Genomic DNA, 27,483 nt, shown 5'->3' with positions numbered 1-27,483 from the left:
GGCAGGGGGTGCGTGCTCAAAATTTTTTTTACCGATAGGGGTGCGCGATCAAAAAAGTTTGGAGACCACTGCTCTAAAGAAGTGGAGTGCATTGGGAAAACTATGTTCTGTAGGTGGAGAGAGGATTCTGTTTTATCCGCACCCTCTGATGTGATAGTGGAGCCACTATGAAAAAGTTATCAGATTGAATTGGGACTCTTTTTACTATTATGTTGCTTGAGTTGAACAGTTAACTAACAATATGCATGCAGCATGCTTAATTGAAGCACCTCCATATATGGAAGTTAAGGGAATAAACGACTCTCCAGAGGGCTGACTAGTTTTCTAAGCATGCAAATACTCCTGGAAGGTCTGGGGACAATCTCCTTAAATCCTGCAATCTAGAATGCTGTAATTCAAAGTTAAGGTCAAATGGCTCTGAAAGGAATTAATACCTTTACTAATGACACAGATACCCTACCTGATAAATAGTCACCGTTGGAGATGAGGCATTTAGGAAGTTAACCTGGTCCAGAGCTGGCCAACCTGTGGCTCCAGAGCTGCATGCGGCTCTTCAGAAGTTAATATGCGGCTCCTCGCATAGGCACCAACTCCAGGGCTGGAGCTAGAGGCACCAACTTTCCAATGTGCCAGGGCGTACTCACTGCTCACCCCTGATTCTGCCACAGGCTCTGCCCCTACTTCACCCCTTCCACCAAGGCCCCCGCTCCTTCCTGTCCCGTTCCCTAAGCCTGCCACACCCTCGCTCCCCCTCCTCCTCCCAAAGCCTTCTATATGCTGCAGAAGGCATGGGGAAGACCGGGGAGGCGCTGATCAGCAGGGCTGCTGGCAGGTTGGGGGGTGGGGGGCACTGCTGATGTATTACTGTGGCTCTTTGGCAATGTACATAGGTAAATTCTGGCTCCTTCTCAGGCGCAGGTTGACCATCCCTGACCTAGTTTCTCTGCCAAATGAGGAAAATGGGTGCTAGCTTTGAAAGGTGACTTAACAAAAAAAAGAAAAGAAAAGGTTTGCAATATCAACTTAATATTTTCCACAACCTTAAATGTACTCTAGCTTCTACTAGCACTGTGGACTGCGGTGTCTGCTAATCCACAAGTCATTAATTTATATGAAAGCACACAGGAAACCACATAATAAAGAATGAGGGTATGTCTACACTACGGGATTAATCCGAATTTATATAATTCGGATTTGAAAAACAGGTTGTATAAAGTCGAAATGTATGCGGCCACACTAAGCACATTAATTCGGTGGTGTGCGTCCAAGTACCGGGGCTAGCGTCGATTTCTGCACCGTTGCACTGTGGGTAGCTATCCCATAGCTATCCCATAGTTCCCGCAGTCTCCCGCGCCCATTGGAATTCTGGGTTGAGATCCCAGTGCCTGATGGGACAAAAAACATTGTCGCAGGTGGTTCTGGGTACAGCCTCACCTACTCCCTCCCTCCTCCCTCCCTGCATGAAAGCAACGGACGGCAGACAACCATTTTCGCGCCTTTTTTCCTGGGTGAGTGAACACTGCAGACTCCATACCACGGCAAGCATGGAGCCCGCTGAGCTCAAGACAGCAGTCATGAACGTTGTAAACACCTCGCGCGTTCTCGTGGAGTTTATGCTCAGCCAGGACCAGAAAAATGAGGCGAGGAGGCAGCGGCGGCGGCAACGCAGCGACAAGCATGATGAGGACATGGACACGGACACGGATACAGAATTCTGTGAAACCACGGGCCCCGGTGCTTTGGAGATCATGTTGTTAATGGGGCAGATTCTATCCATGGAACGCCGATTCTGGGCAAGGGAAACAAGCACAGACTGGTGGGACCGCATAGTGTTGCAGGTCTGGGATGATTCCCAGTGGCTGCGGAACTTTCGCATGCGTAAGGGCACTTTCATGGAACTTTGTGACTTGCTGTCCCCTGCCCTGAAACGCCAGAATACCAAGATGAGAGCAGCCCTCACAGTTGAGAAGCGCGTGGCGATAGCCCTGTGGAAGCTTGCAACGCCAGACAGCTACTGGTCAGTCGGGAATCAATTTGGAGTGGGCAAATCTACTGTGGGGGCTGCTGTGATGCAAGTAGCCAAAGCAATCACTCAGGTGCTGCTACGAAAGTTAGTGACTCTGGGAAATGTGCAGGCTATAGTGGATGGTTTTGCTGCAATGGGATTCCCTAACTGTGGTGGGGCAATAGACGGAACCCATATCCCTATCTTGGCACCGGAGCACCAAGCCACCGAGTACATAAACCGCAAGGGGTACTTTTCAATGGTGCTGCAAGCACTTGTGGATCACAAGGGACGTTTCACTAACATCAACGCGGGCTGGGCAGGAAGGGTTCATGACGCTCGCGTTTTCAGGAACACTACTCTGTTTAAAGGGCTGCAGCAAGGGACTTACTTTCCGGACCAGAAAATAACCGTTGGGGATGTTGAAATGCCAATAGTTATTCTTGGGGACCCAGCCTACCCCTTAATGCCATGGCTCATGAAGCCGTACACAGGCAGCCTGGACAGGAGTCAGGAGCTGTTTAACTACAGGCTAAGCAAGTGCAGAATGGTGGTAGAATGTGCATTTGGCCGTTTAAAAGGTCGCTGGCGATCATTATTGACTCGCTCTGACCTCAGCCAAAGAAATCTCCCCATTGTTATTTCTGCTTGCTGTGTGCTCCACAATCTCTGTGAAAGTAAGGGGGAGACCTTTATGGCGGGGTGGGAGGCTGAGGCAAATCGCCTGGCTGCTGATTACGCGCAGCCAGATACCAGGGCGATTAGAAGATCACACCAGGAAGCGCTGTGCATCAGAGAAGCTTTAAAAACCAGTTTCATGACTGGCCAGGTTACAGTGTGAAATATCTGTTTGTTTCTCCTTCATGAAAACCCGCCCCCTTTATTGACTCATTTTCTGTAAGGAACCCACCCTCCCCCTTCCCCCAGCTTTCTTTCAAACCAAATAAAGTCACTATCATTTAAAAATCATTTATTCTTTATTAATAGATTAGAAAAAGAGGGAGGGAACCCGGGTGGTATTTGGGAGGAGGATTGCTGGGAAGGAAAAAGCCACAAAGAAAAGGTTAAAAAAATGACAGCCTTTTGCTTGGGCTGTCTACTGGGGTGGAATGGGAAGGTGTACAGAGCCTCCCCCCCCCGTGTTCTTACACGTCTGGGTGAGGAGGATACGGAACATGGGGAGGGGGGAGGGTGGAACAGGGGCTGAAGCGGCAGTCTGTTTTCCAGCAGCCGTTCCTGAAGCTCCACCAGACCCCGGAGCATGTCTGTTTGCTCACGCAGCAGCCCCAGCGTTGCATCCTTGCTCCTCTGGTCTTCCTGCCACCACCTCTCATCTCGAGCGTCCCTCCTGTCCTCACGTTGGTCCCTCCTGTCCTCACGTTCACTGGCTTCTTTCCTATACTTTGAAACTGTTTCCTTCCACTCATTCAGATGAGCTCTGTCACTGCGGCTGGATTCCATAATTTCAGAAAACATCTCGTCTCGCGTTCTCTTCTTACGACGCCTTATCTGTGATAACCTTCGGGATGGAGGAGGGAGGCTTGAGGAATTTGCAGCTGCTGTAGGGAGGGGAAAAAAGAGAGAATTGTTTAAAAAGCTACATTTTGCAGAACAATGCTTATACTCTTTCACGGTGACCAACACTATTCACATTACATAGCACATGTGATTTCTGTGCAAGGTCGCATTTTGCCTCTTAATGCTGAGTGCCTGTGGCTTTGCTGCTAGAGATCACAGGTCTGGGCAACAGAATTCGGCTTGCATGCGGCCATGGTAAGCCATTGTCTTACAGCTTCTGCGCCCTCCTTTCCCACATACCAAGCATAGCCTGTAGAGTGCTGCGGTTTTTCTGTTAACATTCAGCAGCAGCAGCAGAAAACAAACTAACCACCCCCCCTCTCGCCATGAATTCTCTGGGATGATCGCTGTACCCCTCCCCCCCCACCGCGTGGCTGGTATCAGGGAAGATCCCTGCAGGCACCAAACTAACCATCCCCCCCCGCCGCCGCCCCCCTCCCGCCATGAATTCTCTGGGATGATCGCTGTACCCCTCCCCCCCTCCGCGTGGCTGGTAACAGGGAAGATCCCTGCTAGCCAAACGCGAAAAACTCAGGGCCAATTTCCCATCTGCGCTTGGCTAACTGCAGGGAAGGATTTATTTTCTGCCACAGGCAAACAGCCCAGTAGGAACGGCCACCTCTGTCCCCTTAATTAAGTTCCCGTATTTCAACCAGGTTACCAGGAGTGATATCACTCTCCTGAGGATTACACAACAAGATAAAGAACGGATGTTGCTTGAATGCCAGCAAACACCGGGACCATACGCTGCCAGGCTTTGTCAGGCAATGATACCAGATTACTTGCTGCAAGCATGGCGTGGTCAAGTGTCCTACCATGGAGGAGGGAATAAGGATGCACTGCCCAGAAACCTTCTGGCAAGGCTTTCGGAGTACCTCCAGGAGAGCTTCATGGAGATGTCCCTGGAGGATTTCCGCTCCATCCCCAGACACGTTAACAGACTTTTCCAGTAGCTGAACTGACCGCGAATGCATCCCAAGTCCTCAGGGCAAAGTAATCATTAAAAACCGTTTGCTTTTACAACAAGTTTTATATTTTAAAAGGTAAACTCACCTGAGGTCCCTTCCATGGGGTCAGAGTCTTGGGTACTGGCTTGGGAGGGTACTTCAGTCAGGGTGAGAAAAAGATCCTGGCTGTTGGGGAGAACGGAGTGCTGTGTGCTCTCTGCAAGCTCATCCTCATCCTCCTCCTCCTCCTCCTCTCCCCCATCGGCAGAATCCTCAGGCGTCGCTGATGAGACTATCCCCGACCCAGAATCCACGATCACAGGTGGGGTAGTGGTGGCAGCCCCCCCTAGAATTGCATGCAGCTCGGCGTAGAAGCGGCATGTCCGCGGCTCTGACCCGGAGCGACCGTTTGCCTCCTTTGTTTTTTGATAGGCTTGTCTGAGCTCCTTGACTTTCACGCGGCACTGCTCAGAGTCCCTATTGTGGCCTCTCTCCATCATGCCCTTGGAGATTTTTTCAAAAGTTTTTTCATTTCGTCTTTTAGAACGAAGTTCTGCAAGCACTGAATCCTCTCCCCATACAGCGATCAGATCCAGTACCTCCCTCACGGTCCATGCTGGTGCTCTTTTTCGATTATCAGCCTGCATGGTTACCTGTGCTGATGAGCTATCTGTGGTCACCTGTGCTCTTCACGCTGGGCAAACAGGAAATGAAATTCAAATGTTCGCGGGGCTTTTCCTGTCTACCTGGCCAGTGCATCCGAGTTTAGATTGCTGTCCAGAGCGGTCACAATGATGCACTGTGGGATAGCTCCCGGAGGCCAATACCATCGAATTGCGGCCACACTATCCCTAATTCGAAATGTTAAAATCGATTTTGGCGCTACTCCGCTCGTCGGGGTGGAGTACAGAAATCGATTTAAAGGGCCATTTACATCGAAATAAATAGCGTCGTTGTGTGGACGGTTACAGGGTAAATTCGAATTAAAGCTGATAAATCCGAATTAAAGTCGTAGTGTAGACCAGGCCTGAGTATACAACAGTTATAGTGAAAATGTACTGGCATATGTAGGCCATCTATGTTTGCAGCTTGTTGAACTCTCTCATCCCTTGAACTGCATTTAAAGAGAACTGAGCTGCTGGCTCAGAAGGAACTATAATGGCATACATGCTGACAAAACTATTGAAGTATCTAGTGAGGAAAAAAGTGGAGATTGGACCATTAGGGCAATTAAATTAGTGAGTTTAAGAATGAACAAAATTATTACAAAGTGCTACATTGTGCAGAAGAATCTGCTGTATTTTGTATTTGAGCAATAATATGTGATCCTATAATTAGACTGTATTGTAAGGAAGTGTGCACACACAAGGACAGAGGTAAGGTTGTGCATCCTTAACATTGATATTTCTCACTTTTGAGTGCTTAACTATGCAACTTCAATTTTCTTAATTTTGTCTTCTGTATGGAATTGTTTACTTCTAATGTATCCATGGGTAAAAAAACCAAGTTCATTCAAAATACTCAAAACAGGTTTTTATGCCTCTAGCATTGGGATCATGGGATCGTATCTGTGTGAATTTCTTCTGTTCCGTTTTTTTCCTTTTACATTTCTTAAATTGTATACAGTTGGGATTTACATACTTCTCACTTAAAGCAGAGTTGAATTGAGTCCACTGAAAGTTCTGAGTTCCAACATTGAAGCAGGACCAATGGCAAAAAGCATGTTTTTTTTTTGTTTGTTTTTTTCCCCTAACCTGAGATAGTCAGTGTAACAAATTATCATGACCTAGAATTGGCTTTACTATTAGATTTTCATTCATATTTAACCTTTAGTTTGGTCTTGACTAAACTGTATGGAAAGACTACTATCCTTGAGGCATTGTCTGTATTAGAGAATATCCTACAGTGAGAACCATTGTAACCTCCTTTTTGGTGACCACCATCTTGCTCAACACCATGGAATGAACTGGAAACCTCAAGAGCTGAATGCATCAGTCTTTACAGCTTAAGCTAAAGAGCTAGGCTCTGTAGCTGGGGGGCTGTAACACACCCATCCTCTGTAGATTGGGGGAAATACAGCATATGCTCACCAGTGAGTTATTCTAGCATGTTTTTGTTATGCGCTCTGCATCTGCACACGCATGCTCCAACTGGCTTAACAGCATTGTTAGCCATTCTGTGTAGACTTTCACCCCCTCCTGGGGCTAAATACCAGTTTTGTCCTAAAAATTTCAGCCTGAATGGCTTAATCCCTGTGTGGACACAGACTTGCTGAAATGGTTCAACTAGTCTTCCCACTACTGTTCCACAGTGCACCAATGGCCCTGTGAAATCTTCCAGAATGTACTGCTTCTCAGAAACTGGTAGAACAGAGCATTATAGCTGGAAACATTTTCCCCTTACTGCCTTTCTATCCCTGAGTCTCCACTTTCAGATGTTTCTTTCTTAGATATCCATTTGTGTACACATGCCGTTTCGAGGCTGGGCAAAAAGTGCAAAATTTGTAATCTCATTTTAATGACGAATGGCACAGGCTAAGTATCACCATTACATAACAAGAAACTTTTCAAAATATAATTTCCAAGCTTTATATTTATGTATTGGCAGCTTTGCTTTTGTATGATGTGCTTATGCAAGAATTTAGTAAAATGCTGGATTCTGGCAGCTAACAAGCTTTCAGCCCCCACAGACAGTTAGCTGTTGTTGATCTATAGGTTAATCTTACTTTAATTTAGTTTTTTGTGGATTAATTATCATGGCACCCAGTAGCATTGTTGTAGCTGAGCCTATCAAAAGTTCTATTTGAAACCCATATTTTCATGGGGTTTATAACATGAATTTGGCTGTAAAAGCTCTCTTCCGTCTTCAGCTTGAAAACCATGGGCTCAGCCTAGAGCAGTTTTTTGAATATTGATTTGTTAAATTCTAGTAGCTTTTAAAAACTATTTACCGTATTTTTGGCGCTCCTAAAACAACTGAAAAATAATTCTTGTTTAAAACTAAATGTTTCTTGTTCTGTCTCACACAGTAAGCTACACTGTTGTTTTTTTTGTTGTTACTTTCCCTTTCCTCAAAATAACTGTCCTACTATCAGCTACTGTGGGTGGGCAATAGCCCTTTCTCCTAACTGTTGTGTATCTCTAAAAATAGAGCAATAAAAACTGCAGTGGGTGTGTTACTTGGGGGTGTTTCAAACATGTACTCAAATCATTGCAAAATGTGGTAGGCAGGGAGGGGTTCCTATATACACATGCAGGTAGATTTCTTTTAAAACTTTAGCTTTTGTATTGTAAAGTGCTCTTTAATGGAAATCATATAGTCTTTTCAGCCACATCCAGGTGGTTTTTTGCTAATGACTGACTTGGATGGAGTTTTCAAACTGCAGCTGGTATAGTCAAATAAAACCAGAAAATGCAAACATAAATATATTCCCCTGGGTTTCAGAACAAGCCCAAGGCTTCAGTTTCACCATTGTGTATAAACTCAGTGAATACACAGTGTACACTCACCCAGCTGTTCCTTGGCCTGGCTTTAGACTCCAGTGCAACTGATTTAGTTTATCTAATGGCCATGATGGATACGTAAGAGTATTATGGGGGGCAGTTGTCAGTCCCAGGAACATCTGCCATAATTCTCCCCACTCTAGTCCTAAGTCCCTCCATTGGCTCACTCTTGCCAACTGTTTCAAATTTAAGTTTGGTCCTCACCTTGAAGGTCCTGCACAGCTCTACTCCAGCCTACATCTTGGATGCCTTCTCTTATGCCACTTCACCAAGGATATAGCGTCTTCCCTGCTTCCTTTGTATCATTCCCCTATAGCCTGTCTTGTTTTTCTGCAGCCCATAGACAGGGAGCAACTCTTGTATTGCCAGTGAACCAGGTCCCCCTCTCCTGAATTAAATCATTGCTTACATTTCTTCCAAGTGGCCTACAAACACCCACTCTCTTCAATCCATTGCTCTCTTAACCCGCTTTGTGTATGTGTGTAAGGAGCACGTTCCTCTTGGTTTCCCAGTGCGTCATTTGCTGTGCGTCTTCTGGACTATGAGCTGTAACCCAGGGACTGTTCATGCGTATTTTGGACACTGCAAAGAGTAAACTAACATAGGGCCAGGCTTTGCAACCAAACCAGCTGTTCAAAAAATGATTAATTCCTCTTGTGGCTGAACAGGGTCCTAGCATGGTGTGGCCTAGGTTATGGCAGAGTGTGGACAGAGTCAAACCATCATAACCAGATTTAAAAACAAGTGGAGACCGGGCTAAAGAATGGTTATAACAGTTTGATTCAGTCAATACAAGCCAGACAAGTTTAGACGCCAGTTTAGCCACAAATCAAACATTGATTTGCACTGTGCTCTAGCTGAAGAAATGGGAGTTGTGTGCAGGTGAGGAGAGTGCCTTTTCCTCACCACCTTTACTGTCCCTGTTCCTACTGCTGCCCTTCTCCCCTAGATAATCCTCTCCTAGTGGTGTTGGCTGGCAGCTTTAGTCCTGCTGCCAACTCCGGTTCCTGAGCATGGTTCCAGTTTCCGCTGCTTATGTAGCAGTGGCCCCTAGTGGAAGTAGCTGTGCTTATTTCTCCTCCTGAAGGCCCGTAGAAGCAGCTAGAAACGAGGAGGAAGCAGCACCTTGTGCCCTTGCCAGCTCTCCACAGATCACCAGCAAGTTTTCCACAGGCCTCAAACTGCTGCCACGAAAAAGCACAAGTGTTCAGATAACTTTCCAGGTCTGTTTTAAACCAACAGCCAGGGAAGCTGTTAATTCCAATTAGTTGCTTCCTTATCCTGACTAATTTGCTTAAGCAGTAGATTTTTTTTGGATGAGGCAGTTAAATATCTGGCAGCATCAAAAGAACTTGGCGTTGAACATTAAAGAACAGTTTTAACTCTAATTACATTTTTAGGTTTTCCTTTTGACAGAACTTCTTGGAGCATGTGTGTGCACATGGGAATTGATTCTTCCTGATGGGAAATTGTTGGAATGCAGCATTTAATCTGTGTGTTTATAAATACACACACCTAACTATTCATAGCATCCCAGATTATATTATGGCCTGTCATAAAATGCAGTTCTCCAGATCCAGAATGGAAATCTGCAGACAGGCAGCTTCTAAAATTGAGGATGTAAAATATTCACTTTTAAATATTAAGATCTGTTATTGAACTGTTTAAGTATGAATACAGCTTTGGTGCTTAACGAGTCTCCTTGTCCTCAACATTTAGAATCTATAAGTAATAAAGACTAACACCGTATGTTGGTTTCATACCTTCAGATGCCTGCACCTTTTAATTCTTTTACAATATACCTAGTCTCCATTGAAATGGCTTGAAACTTTTCTTTTAAAAGAAATCCCAACCTTTTTTGTGAGATGGTATAAATCACTTAAACTGGTTGAAGTTTGAAAAACTCAAAACAGATTTCTCTAAGAAATGACCTCGCTGCTCTGCATAAGCACATAAACATGTGCATCCCTTTAGCAGCAGCAGCAGCAGCATCCATGTAGACCACTCTTGAATTCCTTCCATTTTGCCCACTGTCTTGAGTCTGGCTATGGAGTTGGCAAATTTACCATCTAAAATTACCTTTAAGTATGTGTCTGTATGGATCCCCATGTAGGTACTCGTGCACCTCATGTGCTTAGAAACCAGAATTTATTTATTTATTTATTTATTTATTTATTTGGACTAGCTGTGACTGTTGGGGCTGTGAATGTGTCCTGTGCCACTTCATGCTCCTATATGAGAGCACAAAGGGTTGGGAGACTGCGATCCTCCCTCAGTTTCCTCTGACTGCCCATGGTAGCAAGACAAAAACTGGGAAGCATCAGATCTGCTAGTTCCTTAACTCTGGCTAAACTTCTCAAATATTCTCCACTTCTTATCTTCTGTTTCAACTGCTGTGAACTGATCACCTTTCTTCTGGATTGAACTTTGTTAGTCAGACTCCCCTGTACAGGGTTTTTTTAATGATGGATTTGAAACCTGTGGGCTTCAAGCCCTGTCCATCCTGCAATGGATTAATCCCCTTGAAAGGCGGGCATGGTCTTTTGCCTTCGGGAATTGTCAGTTCCAAGCAGATTCTCAGTATAATTATTGTTCTCCACAAGGACTCGAATGTTGAGATGCAGGGCTGAAACTCCACCTTCTGCAACAGTTCACTAAGGTGTTGTTAGACCCAGAGAAAATGCACTCGAGAATCCAGGGAACTGATGGAGGGTCATGGCTGCCCTGCCATTTACACCAGCACATGGAGACACGCACTGCTTGCATGACTCTCACAGACAGATAGTTTAAAAAAACATCCAAAGTGCAGGGGCACCTACACTAGGATCCTCACTGACTACACCATCTCTAAGTAACCAACCAATCACTCTCTCTCTTTCTAACTCGTGTGTAACTGGCTCAAAATACTAATCCCAAAAAACACTGGATGCTAAATACTTTGGAATCTGACTTCTTGAATCAAGGGAGAAATCTTTTGTGTAGCTGTGTAGTATTGAAAAGGTGGTTCCTTACGTTAGCAAACACGCTGCTGAGATAATGCTGATCATTCTTTCCATGTTGGGCCTTTGTGTAGAGGTGGTAAGTTTCTGGTTGCGGTTCCCCTAAATCTCCACAATGCTTACTAATTTAAAATCCTGAATCACACCTCTTTCTCTGGTCTGTCTGCCCATGTTCTGAGGAGTTCTTTTTTACATGGATGTAGCAATTTTCTCCCCAGTCCTTATGACTTAACATTTATCTAGAAATAGGTATTGTTCTAAACAGGGGGGAAACACTATAGAATAATATTTAGCACTAGCATACCAATATTTTCAAAGTGGAATTTTGCTGTTCATTGTTCCAGATCTTTCTATGTTTAACAGTTTTATATTTGTATTAAAATGACTCCTATTGCTTTGAATAGAAGTGTCTCAAACTGAATCCCGAGGGTTCCATTTCAGAGCATTAAAATACCTCCACTAAGTTTAGCCTCAATTATCAGTTTTTATTTGAAACTGCCCTTGAATAAAAACTATCTTGTCTAATTTTTAGTGTCCATAGTTTTTATTTACAGTCAGATATCCTTATCATACTCAGACTTGCTGCCGCTTAGCCAACCTAAAACTGCCTTAAAAAACTGCAGAGTAGAGGTTATGGCTTCCATTCTGTGGGGGAGAGGCATGGAAGAGAGAATTCGCTATATCCTATGTGAAGAAACTTTACATTGGCAATGAAAACTGGCCTGTCACCCTTCTATCTAATTAAAAGGTGAAGGAATTGGCTAGTGAGATCTTTTGGAAAGATGAAATAGTTAAGTGCTATAAACTAGCAGAGCTTGTGATTAAATGATTAATTATTCTATTAACATTGCAGACAGTTTTGTAAGAAACCTTAAGGAGATCATCAAATCTCTAAAAGTTCAGTGGAGACTTTACTGTTAGCAAAGGCAGAGGAATACTGGGGTCCCTTTTTAGGTCTTAAGATGTTTCTTTCCAGAGCAAACTGCACACTTTATCTCTTACAGGCACAGCCAACCAAAAAGACAAAATGTTAAAAATAATAATCAGAATGGTGGTTTAAACCCTTGCAAAAAAACAAAAAACAGTATTTTATGTGGAAAAGCTTACATGCTTGGCTATATTACAGCATCAGTCAGACTTGGAGAAAAAATTTGTGGAGAATTATTTTATACAACCAAGATTTCATTGCCAGTTGAGTTTCTGAAATAGAAAGAGAACACTTCTAAATGTCCGAAGATAGACTCTTGGAGTAACTAGAAAATCAAGTACAGATCATAACACACTGTTGTTTCCCATTTTATTCATTAGCGGCAGCATTGTGGAGATTAAAGTCAGACAACAGCACCATGCTGATCCAAACTAACAGAAAAGCAGTGTTTTATCTCCACCTTCTGGAAAAGATAGTTTGAACTGTTGTGGTCTGTTAAGAGTCCTCCAAACTCTTTTGGTGACATTAGGATCTCTCAAATCACCTTGAGCTTCTTGGAAAGGAGAGACCTAAATAGTTATGCTTTCCTAGTTACTTTGCACCAATCTCTTTAAGTGTAAAGTCTGCAGTCTTGTGTGGGGCCAAAATGCTCAGCCAGGAAGTCTCTTTGGAGTAGGACTTGTGCAACAGGGAATTACCTGGCAGTCTGACCTAAATTAAACCAAAAAAATCTCGGGTGCCAGAATGAGTGTTCTCACAGGTTATACCATTATAACTACATTTGCTTAAATTAACATTGCAGGTAATACAGAAGCAGCTTCCCCATGTAGACAAAGCCTTAGGCCATGTCTACAGTAGGAACGCTTTGCTGGTATAGCTTTGTGGGTATATTATACTGGTGAAGTGATATGGCAAAACTGCACATAAGCCGACATAGCTCATTCCAGCCCCTCCACCCCCAAGCAGAATAAACTATACTGGTAAAAGGGTAGCTTTACACTAGCAGATTTTGCTGACACAGCTACATTGGTCAGGGATTGCACCCAGGAGTGACAGCTGTGCTGGCAGAAGGTCTGTAGTGTAGACCTGGCCTTAGAAACTAAGTGAGGAATAGGAATTACCCTTTAGATTGAAAGAGAACGGAGTGAATTGAAGAGAATTCCCAGGATGCTTAGATCTCACAGTACAGTATATTATCGATGTGGCATTAAATTAAATCTTTGCTCTGATCTCTCCACCTTTCTTTACAGAGGTACAGAAAAAATGGTCTTTAATCTGCTGCAGTAGATTTTTTCTAGCCAAATTGGCTTCTTATCAACAGGCACCAACTTTTTTAGATGACAGTCCTATCAGAGCCAGCTGTGTTTTTTATGAGATGGACTAATGTGATGCTCCACAACTTCTCAAAGATTTCAGTTAAAAATCTCTGCTAATAAATGTTAAAATTACGATGTCACTCTCAAAACTTAATGGTAGGGTTTACACGCCCTTACTTCCAGCTATGAAGTTATGATGGGCAGCAGCTATTCTTAGAGGGACACAGTTAAGTATTTTTAGGCACCAAATATAGATCAGGTGAATGGAATGATTTTGCCTATTGTGAATAGCAGTTGCCATGTCTGAATTTCCACTAGGTTTTAAACTGTTTAAAAATTCCCAGGCAGTATTAAAAAACAAAAGAAACAAAAACAAAAACAAAAAGAGGAATATTATAATAGCACTTGGGAATGAGCATGAAACTCACCAATCCAGCTTCATTGTTCATACAAAACTGCAAAACACAAATGGCATAAGTTATGACGACACAACTTTTTTATTAAAAAGAACTAAGAATTTCAGGATTAGTAATCCAAATGGGAGCATTGAGAGAGATGAGGGAGGGGCCCAGGGCAGGAGCATTTCAAAGGATAATCAAGATAAGGAGCAACTTCATCATTCCTAGCTAAAATAGGAATTTGTTTAACAAATACCTCATAGAAAAATGTTTTCCCTTTGACTAATATTTTATTCACATGACCTCTACTGCAACCCCAGCACACAGTTCTGTCTGTACTGTGCAAGGGATTTTAATAAAGATATATCCTGAAATGCTGCTTTGAAATCTCTTGAAGAATTAACCAAAAATGTAAAGGAACTTAAGGGTATTTGTGTTGCACAGAAAGTCTTTCATTTAGATCCAGGCAGAAATGGTCACTACTGTAGCATGAAAATAAATCTCTGCCTGTGTTCCTTTGCCCAGCTAGAGTTGGTTTACCCCCCTCCCTGAGTGCAACATTTGTCAATGATCTGTTTGTATACAACACAGCATGCCTCTGATTCCTCCAGAAGCCTGGATGATGAAGTGTCACATTGTTTAGAAGGGCAGAATTTGTGATTATTCCCCAGTAACAGTGCTGAAACTGCAGGAGGCAAAAACAAATATGTCTGGATTGAACTAAAGGTTGTGTTTGTTAACACCCCTCACAATTAGTTCATCAGCCGTTATAGCAGCTGGTTGGGACATTCCAGATGAGACCCTTTGTAGCAGAGAACGCCTTCTGCAATAAAATCTGGTTCTTTGGGTTTATAGGGATGACTTTTTATAACAGAATGGGAAGAAGTAAAACTCAGACTCCTGACTTCATTGAAAAGTGTCTGCTTTTTCCCTTGTTAGTTGCAGAAGTACCTGGAGTGGTGTCTGTGCTAGCCTTAGGATCAACGTCCTGCTCTAACAATATGCCCATCCTGGACACGCAGGATTTACTTAAAAACCACCTTGTGGCAAATAGAGGGAGTAGTTGTCTTAGGCCTTGTCTACACTATACAGTTTTGTCAACAAAGCTCTACAATGCTCCTCCTGCCGATGTAACTCCCTTGCTATGAGGACATAAAACCCCTCAGCGAGAGGCATAGGGCTTATATCGGTGTAGTTAGGGCAACACTGTGTGTGTAGACACTGTGTTCCTTACATGGGTCATTCTTGTCAATTTCACAGAGCTGTGAAATTGACAGGGAAGCCAGCTCCTGGACTGCTGCCCAGTCTCTGCTTCCAAGGGGAGCTGCCACCTAGGCTCCCAGCTTGGGCTGCTGCCCAGGCTCCCCACTGGGAGCCCTGCTTCCCTCAGGAGTCCTTGCTCCCCACCCGGAGCATAGCAGCCAACTGGACTTTGGAGGTGAGGCGCCCCAGAAGGCTGCACCCAGCTGGGAGTATGGAAGCAAGAAGCCCAGGGGTGGAAGTAGCTGGGCTCATGGTGGGGAACTGCTGTGGAGCGGAGAGCCCTGGCTCTCAGTCCCCCACACTGCCCCTCTTCAGTTGGTAGGAGTGCTCCTCGTGAGGATGCGCACCAGCGACAGGAGGAGGGTAGTGGGGACATCTGCCACCGCAGTAATTAATGCAGTGGCTGTAAGTCGACCTAACATAGGTCAACTTATCTTTGTAGTGTAGCCATAGCCTTAGGCTCCTGGCAATGCTACACACAAAGTTTGGACTATTAGTTTTTAAGCAAGAGCTTTGGTGTTTTGAAGCACAATGACAGCTAAATAGATGGAAGCTCTTTTGTATACCAGTTTCATTGATCAACCCTGTCATGATCACTCTCAGCCTGTTTAGTGCTGCCCATCTCTGTGCATCCTTTATTTGTCCTCTAACTTTAGGAATGAGAGCTTCTGAGGGGTAGGTGGATACGTGAAAATTATTCTGTGACATATCCTTATTTCTCAGCGCAGGAGAAACTGGCCACCAAATAATGCTGATTTATTGTGTGCCAGCGGTGCTGGAGATGTATAATTTCTCATGCTGCTTCAAACGTTATATTCAAGATACTAAATGGATTCTCGTGGGAAGGCTTTGAGGTGTTCAGGATTTCAGAGGGGTGTTGAGCTCACTGTTTCAAGCTTGCTGCTTCCTGTTTGTTTACATGATCTTTCTTATCCAGCCATCATCTGTGTCTTTATATGTCTTAAAATATCAGAAGAGTAAAAACCCATTCTCCCTCCCCGCCTGTACAAGTCATCATTTGAGGCATAAACAGAAGTTTGTAACATTAGCATTAAAAGCGAAATATAAGCACTAAGTACTGGAAGAGGTGCATTGGAACAAAGAATGTCTTGCCCTGATCCCTACCATCATTTCATCTATGGCACCTAGTAGCACTCTAGTACAAGTGCAAAGCTGTGCAGGCCTAAAGCAAGATCAGATCCGGTGCACAATGTAGAGAGTTATGTTGCTCACCACAGTGCTTATAAAGGTCAGAACACTTATCTGGCATTCCCAGGCCTGAAATGTTCCTGTAGGGTGGATAGAAGCTACCTTATACTGACAGTTCTATAAAGAATGGGTTTGAGAGAGGCTCTTAACTGCTCAGCCACTGAAGCTGCTGTTATGGTGGTAGCCTGGGGTAGGAGAGCTGCTACTTCATGCTTGAGTACCACTTCTGCGCTAACGGTGTCATGTGGCATCTGTCAGCCAGAGTGATGGCGATTTAAAGTGATGTACCTTGTCATCCAGGGCTCATGAAAGGTTATTACAATCAAGGACATGGGTGTTTTCCCCTCTAACTGCTATCTAGACACACTTAGCACATCTTAGCTCTCCAAACATGCGTTTATTTTCATTCTCTTACAGCCTTGTTCTTGTTTCTTATCTCTGCTGGATCCACAAAACCAATACTACCCCAGCTCTGTAAGAGTTGAAGGCTGGATATAAAGAGAACATACCCTTTAAATAGCATGTGACCTTTACTTATGAGATATCTTGGCAGCCCAGCCCTTTGAAGATGTGGACTTTACACTACATGATAATATTCCGATTGTTAGAAGCACGGGCTAGTTTCACTGAATTGTGAAGGAATTTCTTTGAGTGAAATGAGTTGTAGAAGGTAACAGAGGCAAAAGAGGAGTTGATTGTTAACTTCAGGACACCAAAGAGACAAGATGGTTGTGACTTGAATCCCAAAGTAGATCTGTCAGTAGCTAATTTAATACATTTACAGTCCCCATGTGGTTTCATATCAGATGCCCTGATAAGGGGCTCCTAGTTTTCTTTTCTAGTCCTTTGAAGAATTCAGTTACATTGCCCCCTGAAAGTCACTGCATTCCAGTTCACCAGATTAAAGGATGTTAACATAACTGTTACACAACTCCTGTGTGTGTGCAGACAATTGGCAGGGCAGTGTCTCAGCAGCTCTGATTTGAGCTGTCTGAGAAATGAAGTTAACCTTCGCCAAGAATTACAGCTGCTGGAGAGTTGCTGCCATCCCAGTATCTTCCTAGACCTGTAGTTGAGCAGATACAGACAGAAGTCTGAGCTCCACAAGTTAGTGTCAGACTAGAAAGGCATGTCTGACTGTTATGTACATAGCAGAGTAACACTGGGTATATTTACACTGCAGGGGGAGTAGAATTTGAGTTAGCAGGCCCTGGGTTTGTTAACCTAGGACTTGAGCATCTACACTCCTTTGTAACCTCAGGTTAGGAATTGTTGAACCCTACGTCCCAACCTGCAGATCTAGCATCTACACTACATTATGTGGGGCCTAGTCCCACCACCCATATCTCCGATTCCCTAGCGCCCACCCAAAACATGGCCACTCTAGCCCTGTGTTCAGGTGCAGTGTGGGAAAACTTGAGTCTTCAGAGGACAAAGAAAGTCAACCCATGGGATTGTGGGATACTTTTGGTAGACTGAGAGCATGAGTCCAGGGGGGCTGTGTCTACTCTACAAAGTAATAGGACTTGAATCTTGAGTCCCGGCTTGAGTTAGGCTCAGACCCCCCACTCATGGGATCCTGGGACCCTGGATCTGAGCCCTGGGTTAGCACGACTTGTGTGTAGACGGAAGTGCAGTTAGGCTTGAGCCTGAATTTGAATGCTGAGCTTACATTGCAGTGTAGACCTAGGATCTAGGTGTACCATTGTTTATGCTGGTTTGGTTCCATTGAAGTTAGCAGCATTGGGAGCGCTAGCAGCGAGAAATGTGCTGGCTCCTGCCAGTCGTCAGCACTATGTTAATTTATACCTGCTCAGAGCATGGTTAAAGGACTCCATGATTAAAATGGTGGTAGCAGCTGGCAGCCCAACCACTAGTGCTCCCAATGTTGCTAATGCCAGTGTAGTTAAACCAGCATTTACTGTTGACAAAGCCAGAGTTGGGTGTGTTTTCTCTTAACCTTGTACATAGTACTCCAGTAGTGCACCTCCATTGCCCTTGAAAGCAATGGAGTATTTTAAGGTAGAGTCAAGATACCAAATATCTTATGCTGGGGGAGATAGAAAAGCCCTGACTGGGATGATTTAGTTGGGGTTGGTCCTGCTTTGAGCAGGGGATTGGACTAAATGAGCTCCTGAGGTCTCTTCCAACCCTAATATTCTGTGATTCTATGATACATGGAACTTTGGATGTAAAAGGACTAGGGGGACAGGAGCTCCAGGGTTTTAATCCTTGTTTGTCTGATGACTAATCTTGGGTTAGACATTTAACTTCACTCTTCCTCCCTCCATTTTCTTCATTTATAAAATGGCAAAGAATTGCTCCACAGCAGTGGTGGGAAGAGACTACTGGGTATCGGTAAAACGCTTTGAGGCTTGAAAGCATAGTATAAGCATTAACTTTTAACATCATGAGATCCTTGAAAGAGTCCAGAGAAGAAAATAGCAAAGCAGTTACGGACTATAAATTAGGACTGAGATTTCAGGTTAAGCTTTAGCCCATGAGGCCTCCAGTGATTAGAGAGGTGGTGTGGGCATAAGTTATCTTGTTCCTTATTCATAGTAGTGAGAATTGATATTTGAGGGTTTTTTTAGTATACATACTAAAAATTTTGCCCAAAGGTGTGCGGCTGTGCAATATTATATAGGGACAGGGACCACTGCAGCTTTCTGTGAGAAGGTCCCAGCATAGCCTTCATCTTCACTGTAACTTGCTCTTTCAAACTGTCCCTGGAGAACCTTAACTTTTATTGCATAGAGTAGTATTAGAAATATATGGATTAACTCTCACCCTCTGTCAGGAACACTAACCTTCCACTGTTGTAGTAGATCTGCTCATTCAGACCTTACTGTGCAGTCACTGTTAACAGAAATAATCAAGTTACTAGCATTCAGGCTTGAGACAGCTTAGAGATTCTGTGTTTAGGAGATCTGATTGGACTTGAGATCTAATTACATGATAGGCTCTGAGTGTGAAGTTCTGTCCCTGTTCTACAGGAGATGAGTGGGAAAGGGTAGAGGGAGCTATACACTTACAAAGCTGAAACTCTGGAGGGTGTGTCTTGAAAAGAAATGTTATCGTGGAAGGGAGGTGAAGACATTGTTCTTAGCAGGTAGTGATGACTGTAGTTAAAAACTCTGAAGCTTGCCTTTCATCTAAGGAGGAGTTGGGATGTAAAACACACTGATGTTTCATCCTTTATTTTTATGCTTGGTTTTTGATTGTGTGGTTGTGTATGAAGTATTTGGCCTATTTTGGGCTTTGAACTACATAAGGTCTTAAACCCATGGCACTCCAGGTCACATTAAATGAAATGTTTTCTCTTCTTGGCCTGAGATGTTCCCCTTGGATGCCTCCTCTTCCAGCTACTACAGAACACTGGTTGCTAGAAAAGTAAGCAGTGCCCAGCCAGTCAACCCGTCAACGTGGTATACAGTGGATACTGCTGCTACACTTGCTGTTTCAGCAGATGAAATGTCCAGTCAGTAGAGACAAAGCTATGGGATCACTTCTCCAAGAACTCTGAAAGACACTGATCTGCAATTTATCCAGGATAGACCACAGTAAATCTTACTATCCTGGTCTTATCACTGCCTTGATACCTTCTCATGCTAAACAAATAAAAGCATCAACTTGTCCTCCAAGGCCATGGCAACTGTCTTGTTAGGTGAGTGAGTGAAACTTTCTGTAGGCAAACTTAAATATATATTATACTCTATAATTGTTAGTACTTTAATTTCAAATAGGCATCCTTATGTGTTGCTGTCGAATAGACTGATGTTTAGTCTAGACTGCCTATACAGACATGTTTTCGGCATGCACAGTGGCGTAGCCAGGTGGAGGGAACGGGGAGAGCAATCAGAAAAAGACGCCACCCGCTGCGGTGCTTGTACTCACCCGGGTCTTCAGTGGTACCTCTGCGGCGGGACCTTCACTCGCTCTGCGGGGCTTCAGCAGCATTTCGGCGGCGGGTCCTTCAGCGCTGCTGAAGACACCTGGAGCTAGTGAAGGGCCCGTCGCCGAAGACGAGGAGTGCCGCCCCGTCAGTAAAAGCGCCGTCGGGTGAGTAAAAGCGTTGCAGTGGGTGGCGCCTTTTTAACTTACTCACAAAAAATGCCACTCGCTGTGGCGCTTTTACTCACCCGGCGGCGCTTTTACTGACAGGGCAGCACTCCGGGTCTCCGGCGGTGGGCCCTTCACTAGCTCCGGGTGTCTTCGGCAGCGCTGAAGGACCTGCCGCTGAAGACCACGCCACAGCAGGTGGCGCATTTTTTTGTGAGTGAGTTAAAAAGGCGCCACTTTGGGGGAATGTGCTCAGGAGGAGCAGCCGCTCCCCCTGCTTCCCCCTAGCTACGCCACTGCGCTGGTTGTACCTTATGCAGCAAATGCCTCAGCACAGAATTGGTTGTATATATGGTAACTTGTAAGGAGCGATTGAAGCCAGATACATATGTGAGTGAGAGTTTGCCTTCACGTTTCCAAGTTGTACCTGGAGACTATAAGCTCTGGGCTCCAGTGGCTTGGTATGGACAAGAGCTGTCGTGTAACCTTTAAAACACAGTTGTGGCTGGTTGGGGAAAAATTGGACCTACCAAAATGTGGTAGAGGGCAGGTACGTGTTAGGGTTGCCATTTTTGGTTGGACATATTACTGTAGGTTTCATCACATGACATAATCTTTAATTAAATTTGTTTTAATTCCTGGAGACTCCAGGGCAATCCTGGAGGGTTGGCAACCTTGGTACTTGAACAAATGTAGCGTGTGCCCCTCTACTGAACCTTTCTGCCCTATTCTCATGGGCAGGCAGTGTGCTAAAATTTACCAGAATGCTGTTCTGAGTACCACTAATAACATAACTGTTGTAAATAATATTCCCCATAGACAAATTTTTCTCCTACACGTGGTGGTGAATGAAGGAAAAATATATAGGATTGTAAGTAAAGTCCATTTAGTCATATCTGAGTATTGGTGATAGCAGAATTTTCAGAAGACTTCTCAATCCATTATTACCTTTGTACACTCAGTAGCCAACCTCCCAGTGATCTGCCGCACACCATCGATCTATCAACTGGTTGTCCCCTAAAACGATGAACCATTCCTTCCATTATAACTTTCTCAGGTTATTCCACCTCTGTGCCTGATGTAATCGAGATATGTAAGTTTGTGCTTGTTGATTTCTGAGAGCAGGGGTCCACTCCTGTCCAATATTTTTATATTTCTATAAAACACATTCATCTTTTCTATCCAGGAGATACGCAAGAGTCTTCAAACCCCACATCTCAAATGCTTCGGTTTTCTTCTTGTTAGCAGCATTAGTGTCCCAGGATTCACATCCATATGTTGCTATGGAAAAAAATTAAGCTTTTCTCCAATCTAACATTCATATGTTTCAAGATGCCACAGTTTCATAAAGGAGGCCATGGCTGTGGGAGTCCTCCCTATTCCTCGGAGTTCTTTGAAGCAGCCTTCTTGGCTGGATGTGTTTGAACCCAGATAACTAAATTCATCTACTGCCTCTACAGCTTGACTGTGTTAATCGTGATATCCGCTTGCCTCCTTTTATTGATTATGTCAACGAAGGTGCATTTCATATTCCCTACATTCAGGAATAGTTCATGTTCCTCGATAACTGTTTTTACAGACTACTAACGTTGGTTGCATTGCATCAGTGGTTGCAGTAAGAGTGTTGTATCAGCATATCTGAGGTCAGTTTTAAGAAGTGTCCACCAATGGAAATCTGAGCTCCTTCCACTTTATCGAAACCTTCCAGGGCTTGTCTCGTAATAAATTCTCTGTACATATTGAAGACGGTTGGGGACAGAAATACATCCTTGTCTCTCAGCCTGCGCAATGGAAAACCACTTGCTGTTGCTCAGTGTTTGTACCATGGTCTGTTGACCGATGCGACTGGTGATGACTTCAATTGGATGCTTTCGAATCTACCTGTCTGCCAGTAACCTCCAGAGACTGTCATGTCAGACAGTCTCAAATGCGTTGGAGTAGTCAATGAAACACATTATCAGTGGGTTATTATGCTCCCTGCATCTTTCAATGTTAAAAACGATATTTGCTATTTTATTACATTGGCCTTGTCCCTCTCTGAAACCAGCTTCTGGTGGTAGTTCTGCTTCTATCATTCTTTGTGATCCTGAATTATGTTGAGCAGCACTTAATTCATGTGCGATATCCGGGAGATGGTACTGAAGGGAATAGAACAGCATGCAGTAACTTCCTTTGGTAAGGGCAGAAAGATTCCTTTCATCCAGTCATCTGGCCAGTTTCTAGTCATCCATACATTAATGCAAATTTTCCACATGAGATCAATACCATGATCACCAATTACCTTTCAGCAATTGTGCTGGTACATTATCTAGCCATCGTGCTTTCCCAGGCTTCATTTCCATAATAGCTGGCACCACTGCCTCTCACAGGGTTGATGGCTCCAGCTCTGTACTTTTTCCTATTGTCCTGTATTGTAAGTGGTTCTGAGGCATACATATTGGCACAGTAATCTCTCTACCTGCATTTGATGATATCACTTTCAATAAGAACTCTGCCATCATGATCTTTTATTATATTCTCTTGCAGGAAAACCTTAAGTAAGAAGTCTGACCAGTATACTATTGGTAGGCCCCTGCCAAATTCATGGCCATGGAAAAACACATCATGGACCGTGAAATCTGGTCTTTTGTCTGCTTTTACCCTATACTATACAGATTTCACAGGGGAGACCAGCATTTCTCAATTTGGGGATCCTGACCCAAAGGGAGTTGCAGGGTGGTCACAAGGTTATTTTAGGGGGTTGCGGTATTGCCACCCTTACTTCTGGGCTGCTTTCAGAGCTGCCACCAGCAACAGTGCAGAAGTAAGGGTGGCAATACCATACCATGCCATCCTTTATTTCTGTGCTGCTGGTGGCTCTGCCTTCAGAGCTGGGCTCCCGGCCAACAGTCACTGCTCTCCAGCTACCCAGCTCTGAAAACAGTGCAGAAGTAAGGGTAGCAGTACCGCAACCCCGCCTACAATAACCTTGCGACACCCCCCCCACCCCACCCCCCACCCCCCCCCACACACACACACACAACTCCTTTTTGGGTCAGGACCCCTATAATTACAACACTGTGACATTTCAGATTTTAAATAGCTGAAATCATGAAATTTATGATTTTTAAAATCCTCTGACCATGAAATTGACCAAAATGGTCCATGAATTTGGTATAGCCCTAACTATTGTGGGAAAGGCAGTTGCCCTGGCTTTGTGACTTTTTTGGAAAGGGTCTCTAGGAATATAATTCTAATTTTAAATTGACATCCTCATTTGGGATTGTTGGTGGAAAACGTTTCAGGAACCAGAAAGGTCGTATGCAGTCTTAGGTAACTTTATGATATCAATATAAAATAGGGGTATTATTTAGACCATGGCATTCTGAAGACATTGATCCTTTTAAAGAAATTGTGTAGCAGAGAGATTTGATGTATTTTTTTTGTGTGGGAGACTTGTGATATGTGGGAAGAGGGGAGGAGTAGTGAGCTTTGGAGTAAAAGGTCTGATCATTTCAATGTGTAGGCATGCATATGTATCTGTTTGAGAGACCAGGATATGTGCAGATGGAACTACAGAGTACAGGAGCTGGAGTAATGTAACAGCATGCTCACAATGTGCAGCAAGAATGGAGGAAAAAAATATCTGAAGCAGTCTTCAAAAGCCTTGTGTCAGGTTTCAAGAGCTGAACTTGCTCATGCTATGGATACATCTGACAGAAGCTTGAAAGTATTCAGCTGTAAGCATGGCTTTGGATTTTCAAATCCTAATCCATCTGCAACTCTGCATTTCAAGTCAGAGGTTGAACTTCCAGTTTGTTCTGCTGTAATGGTGTGTTCAGAAAATAGAAACCTTAAACAAGCTTAAATCTTGGTTTATAGCTGTCTTTTTACCTTGTGCCACTTTAACTTCAGCATATTGGCAAAGGGTAGCAATATCTTCTCAGTTGATCAGTTTCTTTACTAAATTCTCTTTCACAAGATCACTAACTCTCTGCTTTGTTGTGGATTTGCAGTGAGCCATGGTCTCCTGGCATGAATCTTTTATAGGAGTGTGTGATTACCCATCTTCCAGACAATCTCAGTACAAACCAATTATTATGGAAGAATTAAGGAATCAATTAAACTCTTGAGGATCATGAAAGTGTCATCTGTTGTTGTCCATTCTGCAGCAGTGTGGCCAGAAAATGAAGAGTAATCTTGGCTGTGTTAAAGGGAACTCTGAGAAAGGAGATACTGCAAACAATTGCCAGTTGCAGTTTAAATTTTAAATAACTTTGCAGTTTAGTTAACACTTTAACATACAAAACTAGTCCAACTATGTTCATAATACAGATGATACAAGACTAACTACAGTTATGTGGTACATGTGATCTATGGTGGTCGTTTTGCTCATGGTTTTTCCTTCATTTTTTTTTCCAGGCAAGGAATGTGTGCAGCAGTTGGCAGAGAACACCAGGTATTTCAGGAGGCGGCTGAAGGAGATGGGCTTTATCATCTATGGAAACGAAGATTCCCCGGTTGTTCCTTTGATGCTGTACATGCCAGCGAAAATTGGGTAGGTTCAGTGGGGAGAATTCCCCATCCATCCACTTGACCCAGACTTGTTAGGAAGCTGGCTTTTTTTCCTGGTCTCTGTGCCTACTGCATGTAGAGTATTGCCATTTTTACAAGTGCTCAGGAAGCTCTCTTCATCTGGGTTTAAACTTGGAAAGAAGCATTTGAGAGAGTGATGTTTAAAGGGGATTTTTGGCCTTTGAGCAAAAGGGAGAGGAGTAAACTCCAAACTGTAGGCAAGAATTGGTCTTGCTTTTTGCTCTTGGGTTCAGATATGGGACTGAGGGGTACATGTAGCTAAGAGATGAGGTGAGATCTGGTAGAAATGGAAGCCACTACTGGGGGTGGTGTGATGGCCACAGAACCACATGGGAGGTACCAGGTTCTGAAGTTCTTTTGGTCTCAAACTGATTGTCCCTCGATTTATAGCTGTCTAGGTTGTTCTTTATTTTTTCAGTGCCTTGTGCTGGGAATGTTTACATTAGAGAGGATATGAATAAGAGGGTATCAGAGATGTACACAGAATAACAAATGGAACGAAGAAGGTGTGAATGGGTAAACAGGAACATCCCCATTCTCCTAATTCAAGAACAAAGGGGAATTCCATGAAATTGAAGGGCAGCAAATTTAAAATCACTTAAAAGGAAGTACATCTTACACAGTGCACGATAAGTCCATGAAACTCATTGCGAGTTGCTACAGCCAAGAGCTTAGTACAGTACAAAATAGGGTTAGATATTTTATATGGATTGTGGAAACTTTCAGTTACATTAGGATTATAAACCCTCATGCCTCTGGGGTATAAAACAGCCACTAACTGACAAGGATTAGGAAAGAACTTTCCTTATAGGACGGTATTCACTGGCTGTCCATTATGGAGATTCTTGCTCCTTTCTTCTGAAGAGTCTAGTTCTGGACCCTCTATGGCATACTGTCAATGGTCCATCTTGTCTGCTACCTTGTCAAGAATGGCAATTGCTAGGTTCTTATGAGAACTTTTGAGCAGATGCCACAATGTACCTTAATTGCATTACACTGATGAAAACAATCCTTTTTGAAACTGCGGAGGCTTCTGCTTCGGGGGGTAGGCAGCAGGGGGGAATTCCTCTTATAGTCAGACTCTGGAGTGTAAGTCCCTGTTTTCCATCAGAAAGATTTTCAAGCTTAGGTTACAAATCCATTTAGAAGCAGCCCACTAAAAGACCGGCTCCTGCCAAATATAATCTTTCAGCTTTGTTAGAACTTAATACAGTGAAACCTTTCGAGGAAGACCACCTCTGGACTGAACAAAAGAAGCCTTTGTGAGCAGGCATTCTACCTCTAAGAGAAGGCAGTGGAAAGTCAGAACTGCAGCCTCGCAGGCACACTTCACCAAAGGCCTGTGTGGCTTAGTGTACTGAGACCTTTATGCTCCTGCTCTCTCTCTGCTTCTTCATTATCACTCTAAACATTTCTCATTGCTTTCTCTTGCAGTGCATTTGGGCGAGAGATGCTGAAGCGAAACATTGGTGTCGTGGTTGTGGGTTTCCCTGCCACCCCAATCATCGAATCCAGAGCCAGATTCTGTGTGTCTGCAGCTCATACCAAAGAGATACTTGATATTGTAAGTGTCTGATCTTGTCTTTCTTTCATCCATGTCTGTGCCTTCCCTAAACAGAGATAGCATTTGGCTGTTGGTTTTGCAGGCTGGTTCTGTGTTCAGCACACAAGCCAAACAAGTATTCATAGCATCATAGAAACTAGAGATGGAAAAAGATTCCCCTCTGGACAATATATGGTTGTCTGTGGTACATATTCCAGGGCTTTCCTCAGTACATTTTTAAATGAGCCAACTAACAGTCTGTCTATCACTTCCCTTCCATTCTGAAAAGGCTGTAATTTGTGTGTTATGGATAGTTAAGAACACAAGCCTTTCTGAAGGGCAAGTGCTAGTTCCTGCTACCCTTAGACTTGGAAGTTAGAGCTGGAAAAGACGGATTAGCTAATCAGGACCCAGGAGCCAGTGCAGTGTTGTTGACCTCAGGACATTACTTACCATTAGATACTCCTGGAGGGAATCCTGCACCACGGTGCGTGCACAGAATTCATGTCCCCCAGGAGACTACTTTGCTTCCCTGCAGAATTTTTTTTTTCTGACAGGGAAGTTAAAGGGAAGCCACAAAAGTGGTCACACATCCGTCCCCAGCAGCTCGGGCAAATCATTTCAGGTGCCTGGAGCAGCTGGTGAAGAGGTGAATCACTGCAGGGGGACAGGGCTGGGGCCACCCCAGCTGGTAGCTCCTATCCTGTGCCAGGCTTATCTGCTAGTCCCAGATGGGATGGGGTTGGGGAAGGACAGGACTTGCTCTTCCCCTGCAAGCAGCAGCTGAGGCTGGGTCAGACCCACCCCCTAGAAACCTCCCCCAGCTGTAGGAAGTCATCCACTTCCCCCCTCCCCACCAGTTTCCTGCCCCCATAGTTCCTCAACTGTGGGGGAAGGGGTCATTGTATTAGGAGCTGCTCCCCCATCCTCCCAACCCCGTGCAGCCAGACCCCACATCCAAATCCTCCTACCAAGCCCCCTCTCTGCCCAAACCCCCACCCGGCTGAGCCTCACCCCCTGCACCCAGGGGCCCCCTCCCCCCTATGGAGCCCCACCTCTCCTGCACCTGGACCCCCCTGCCAATCCTTGCACCACCCCAACGGGCCCACCACACCTGGACCCCCATCTCACTGAGCCCCAACTAGCTGTACCTGAAT

The 27,483-nt window shown here is 44.2% G+C and overlaps 1 protein-coding gene across 1 annotated transcript in view; it reads left to right on the top strand.

Moving 5' to 3' along the window:
- SPTLC2 (serine palmitoyltransferase long chain base subunit 2) overlaps nucleotides 1-27,483 on the top strand; it is a 129,146-nt gene that overhangs the window by 89,260 nt on the left and 12,403 nt on the right. Inside the window, exons 10-11 of the mRNA XM_054025525.1 lie at nucleotides 24,610-24,745; nucleotides 26,218-26,347. Of these exons, the coding sequence (XP_053881500.1) occupies nucleotides 24,610-24,745; nucleotides 26,218-26,347 (266 nt within the window). The remainder of the gene's footprint in view (nucleotides 1-24,609; nucleotides 24,746-26,217; nucleotides 26,348-27,483) is intronic.

This window comes from Malaclemys terrapin, chromosome 4 (assembly GCF_027887155.1).
Source record: "Malaclemys terrapin pileata isolate rMalTer1 chromosome 4, rMalTer1.hap1, whole genome shotgun sequence".
NCBI lineage: Eukaryota > Metazoa > Chordata > Testudines > Emydidae > Malaclemys > Malaclemys terrapin.
This window is presented reverse-complemented; position numbering and strand designations above follow the sequence as displayed.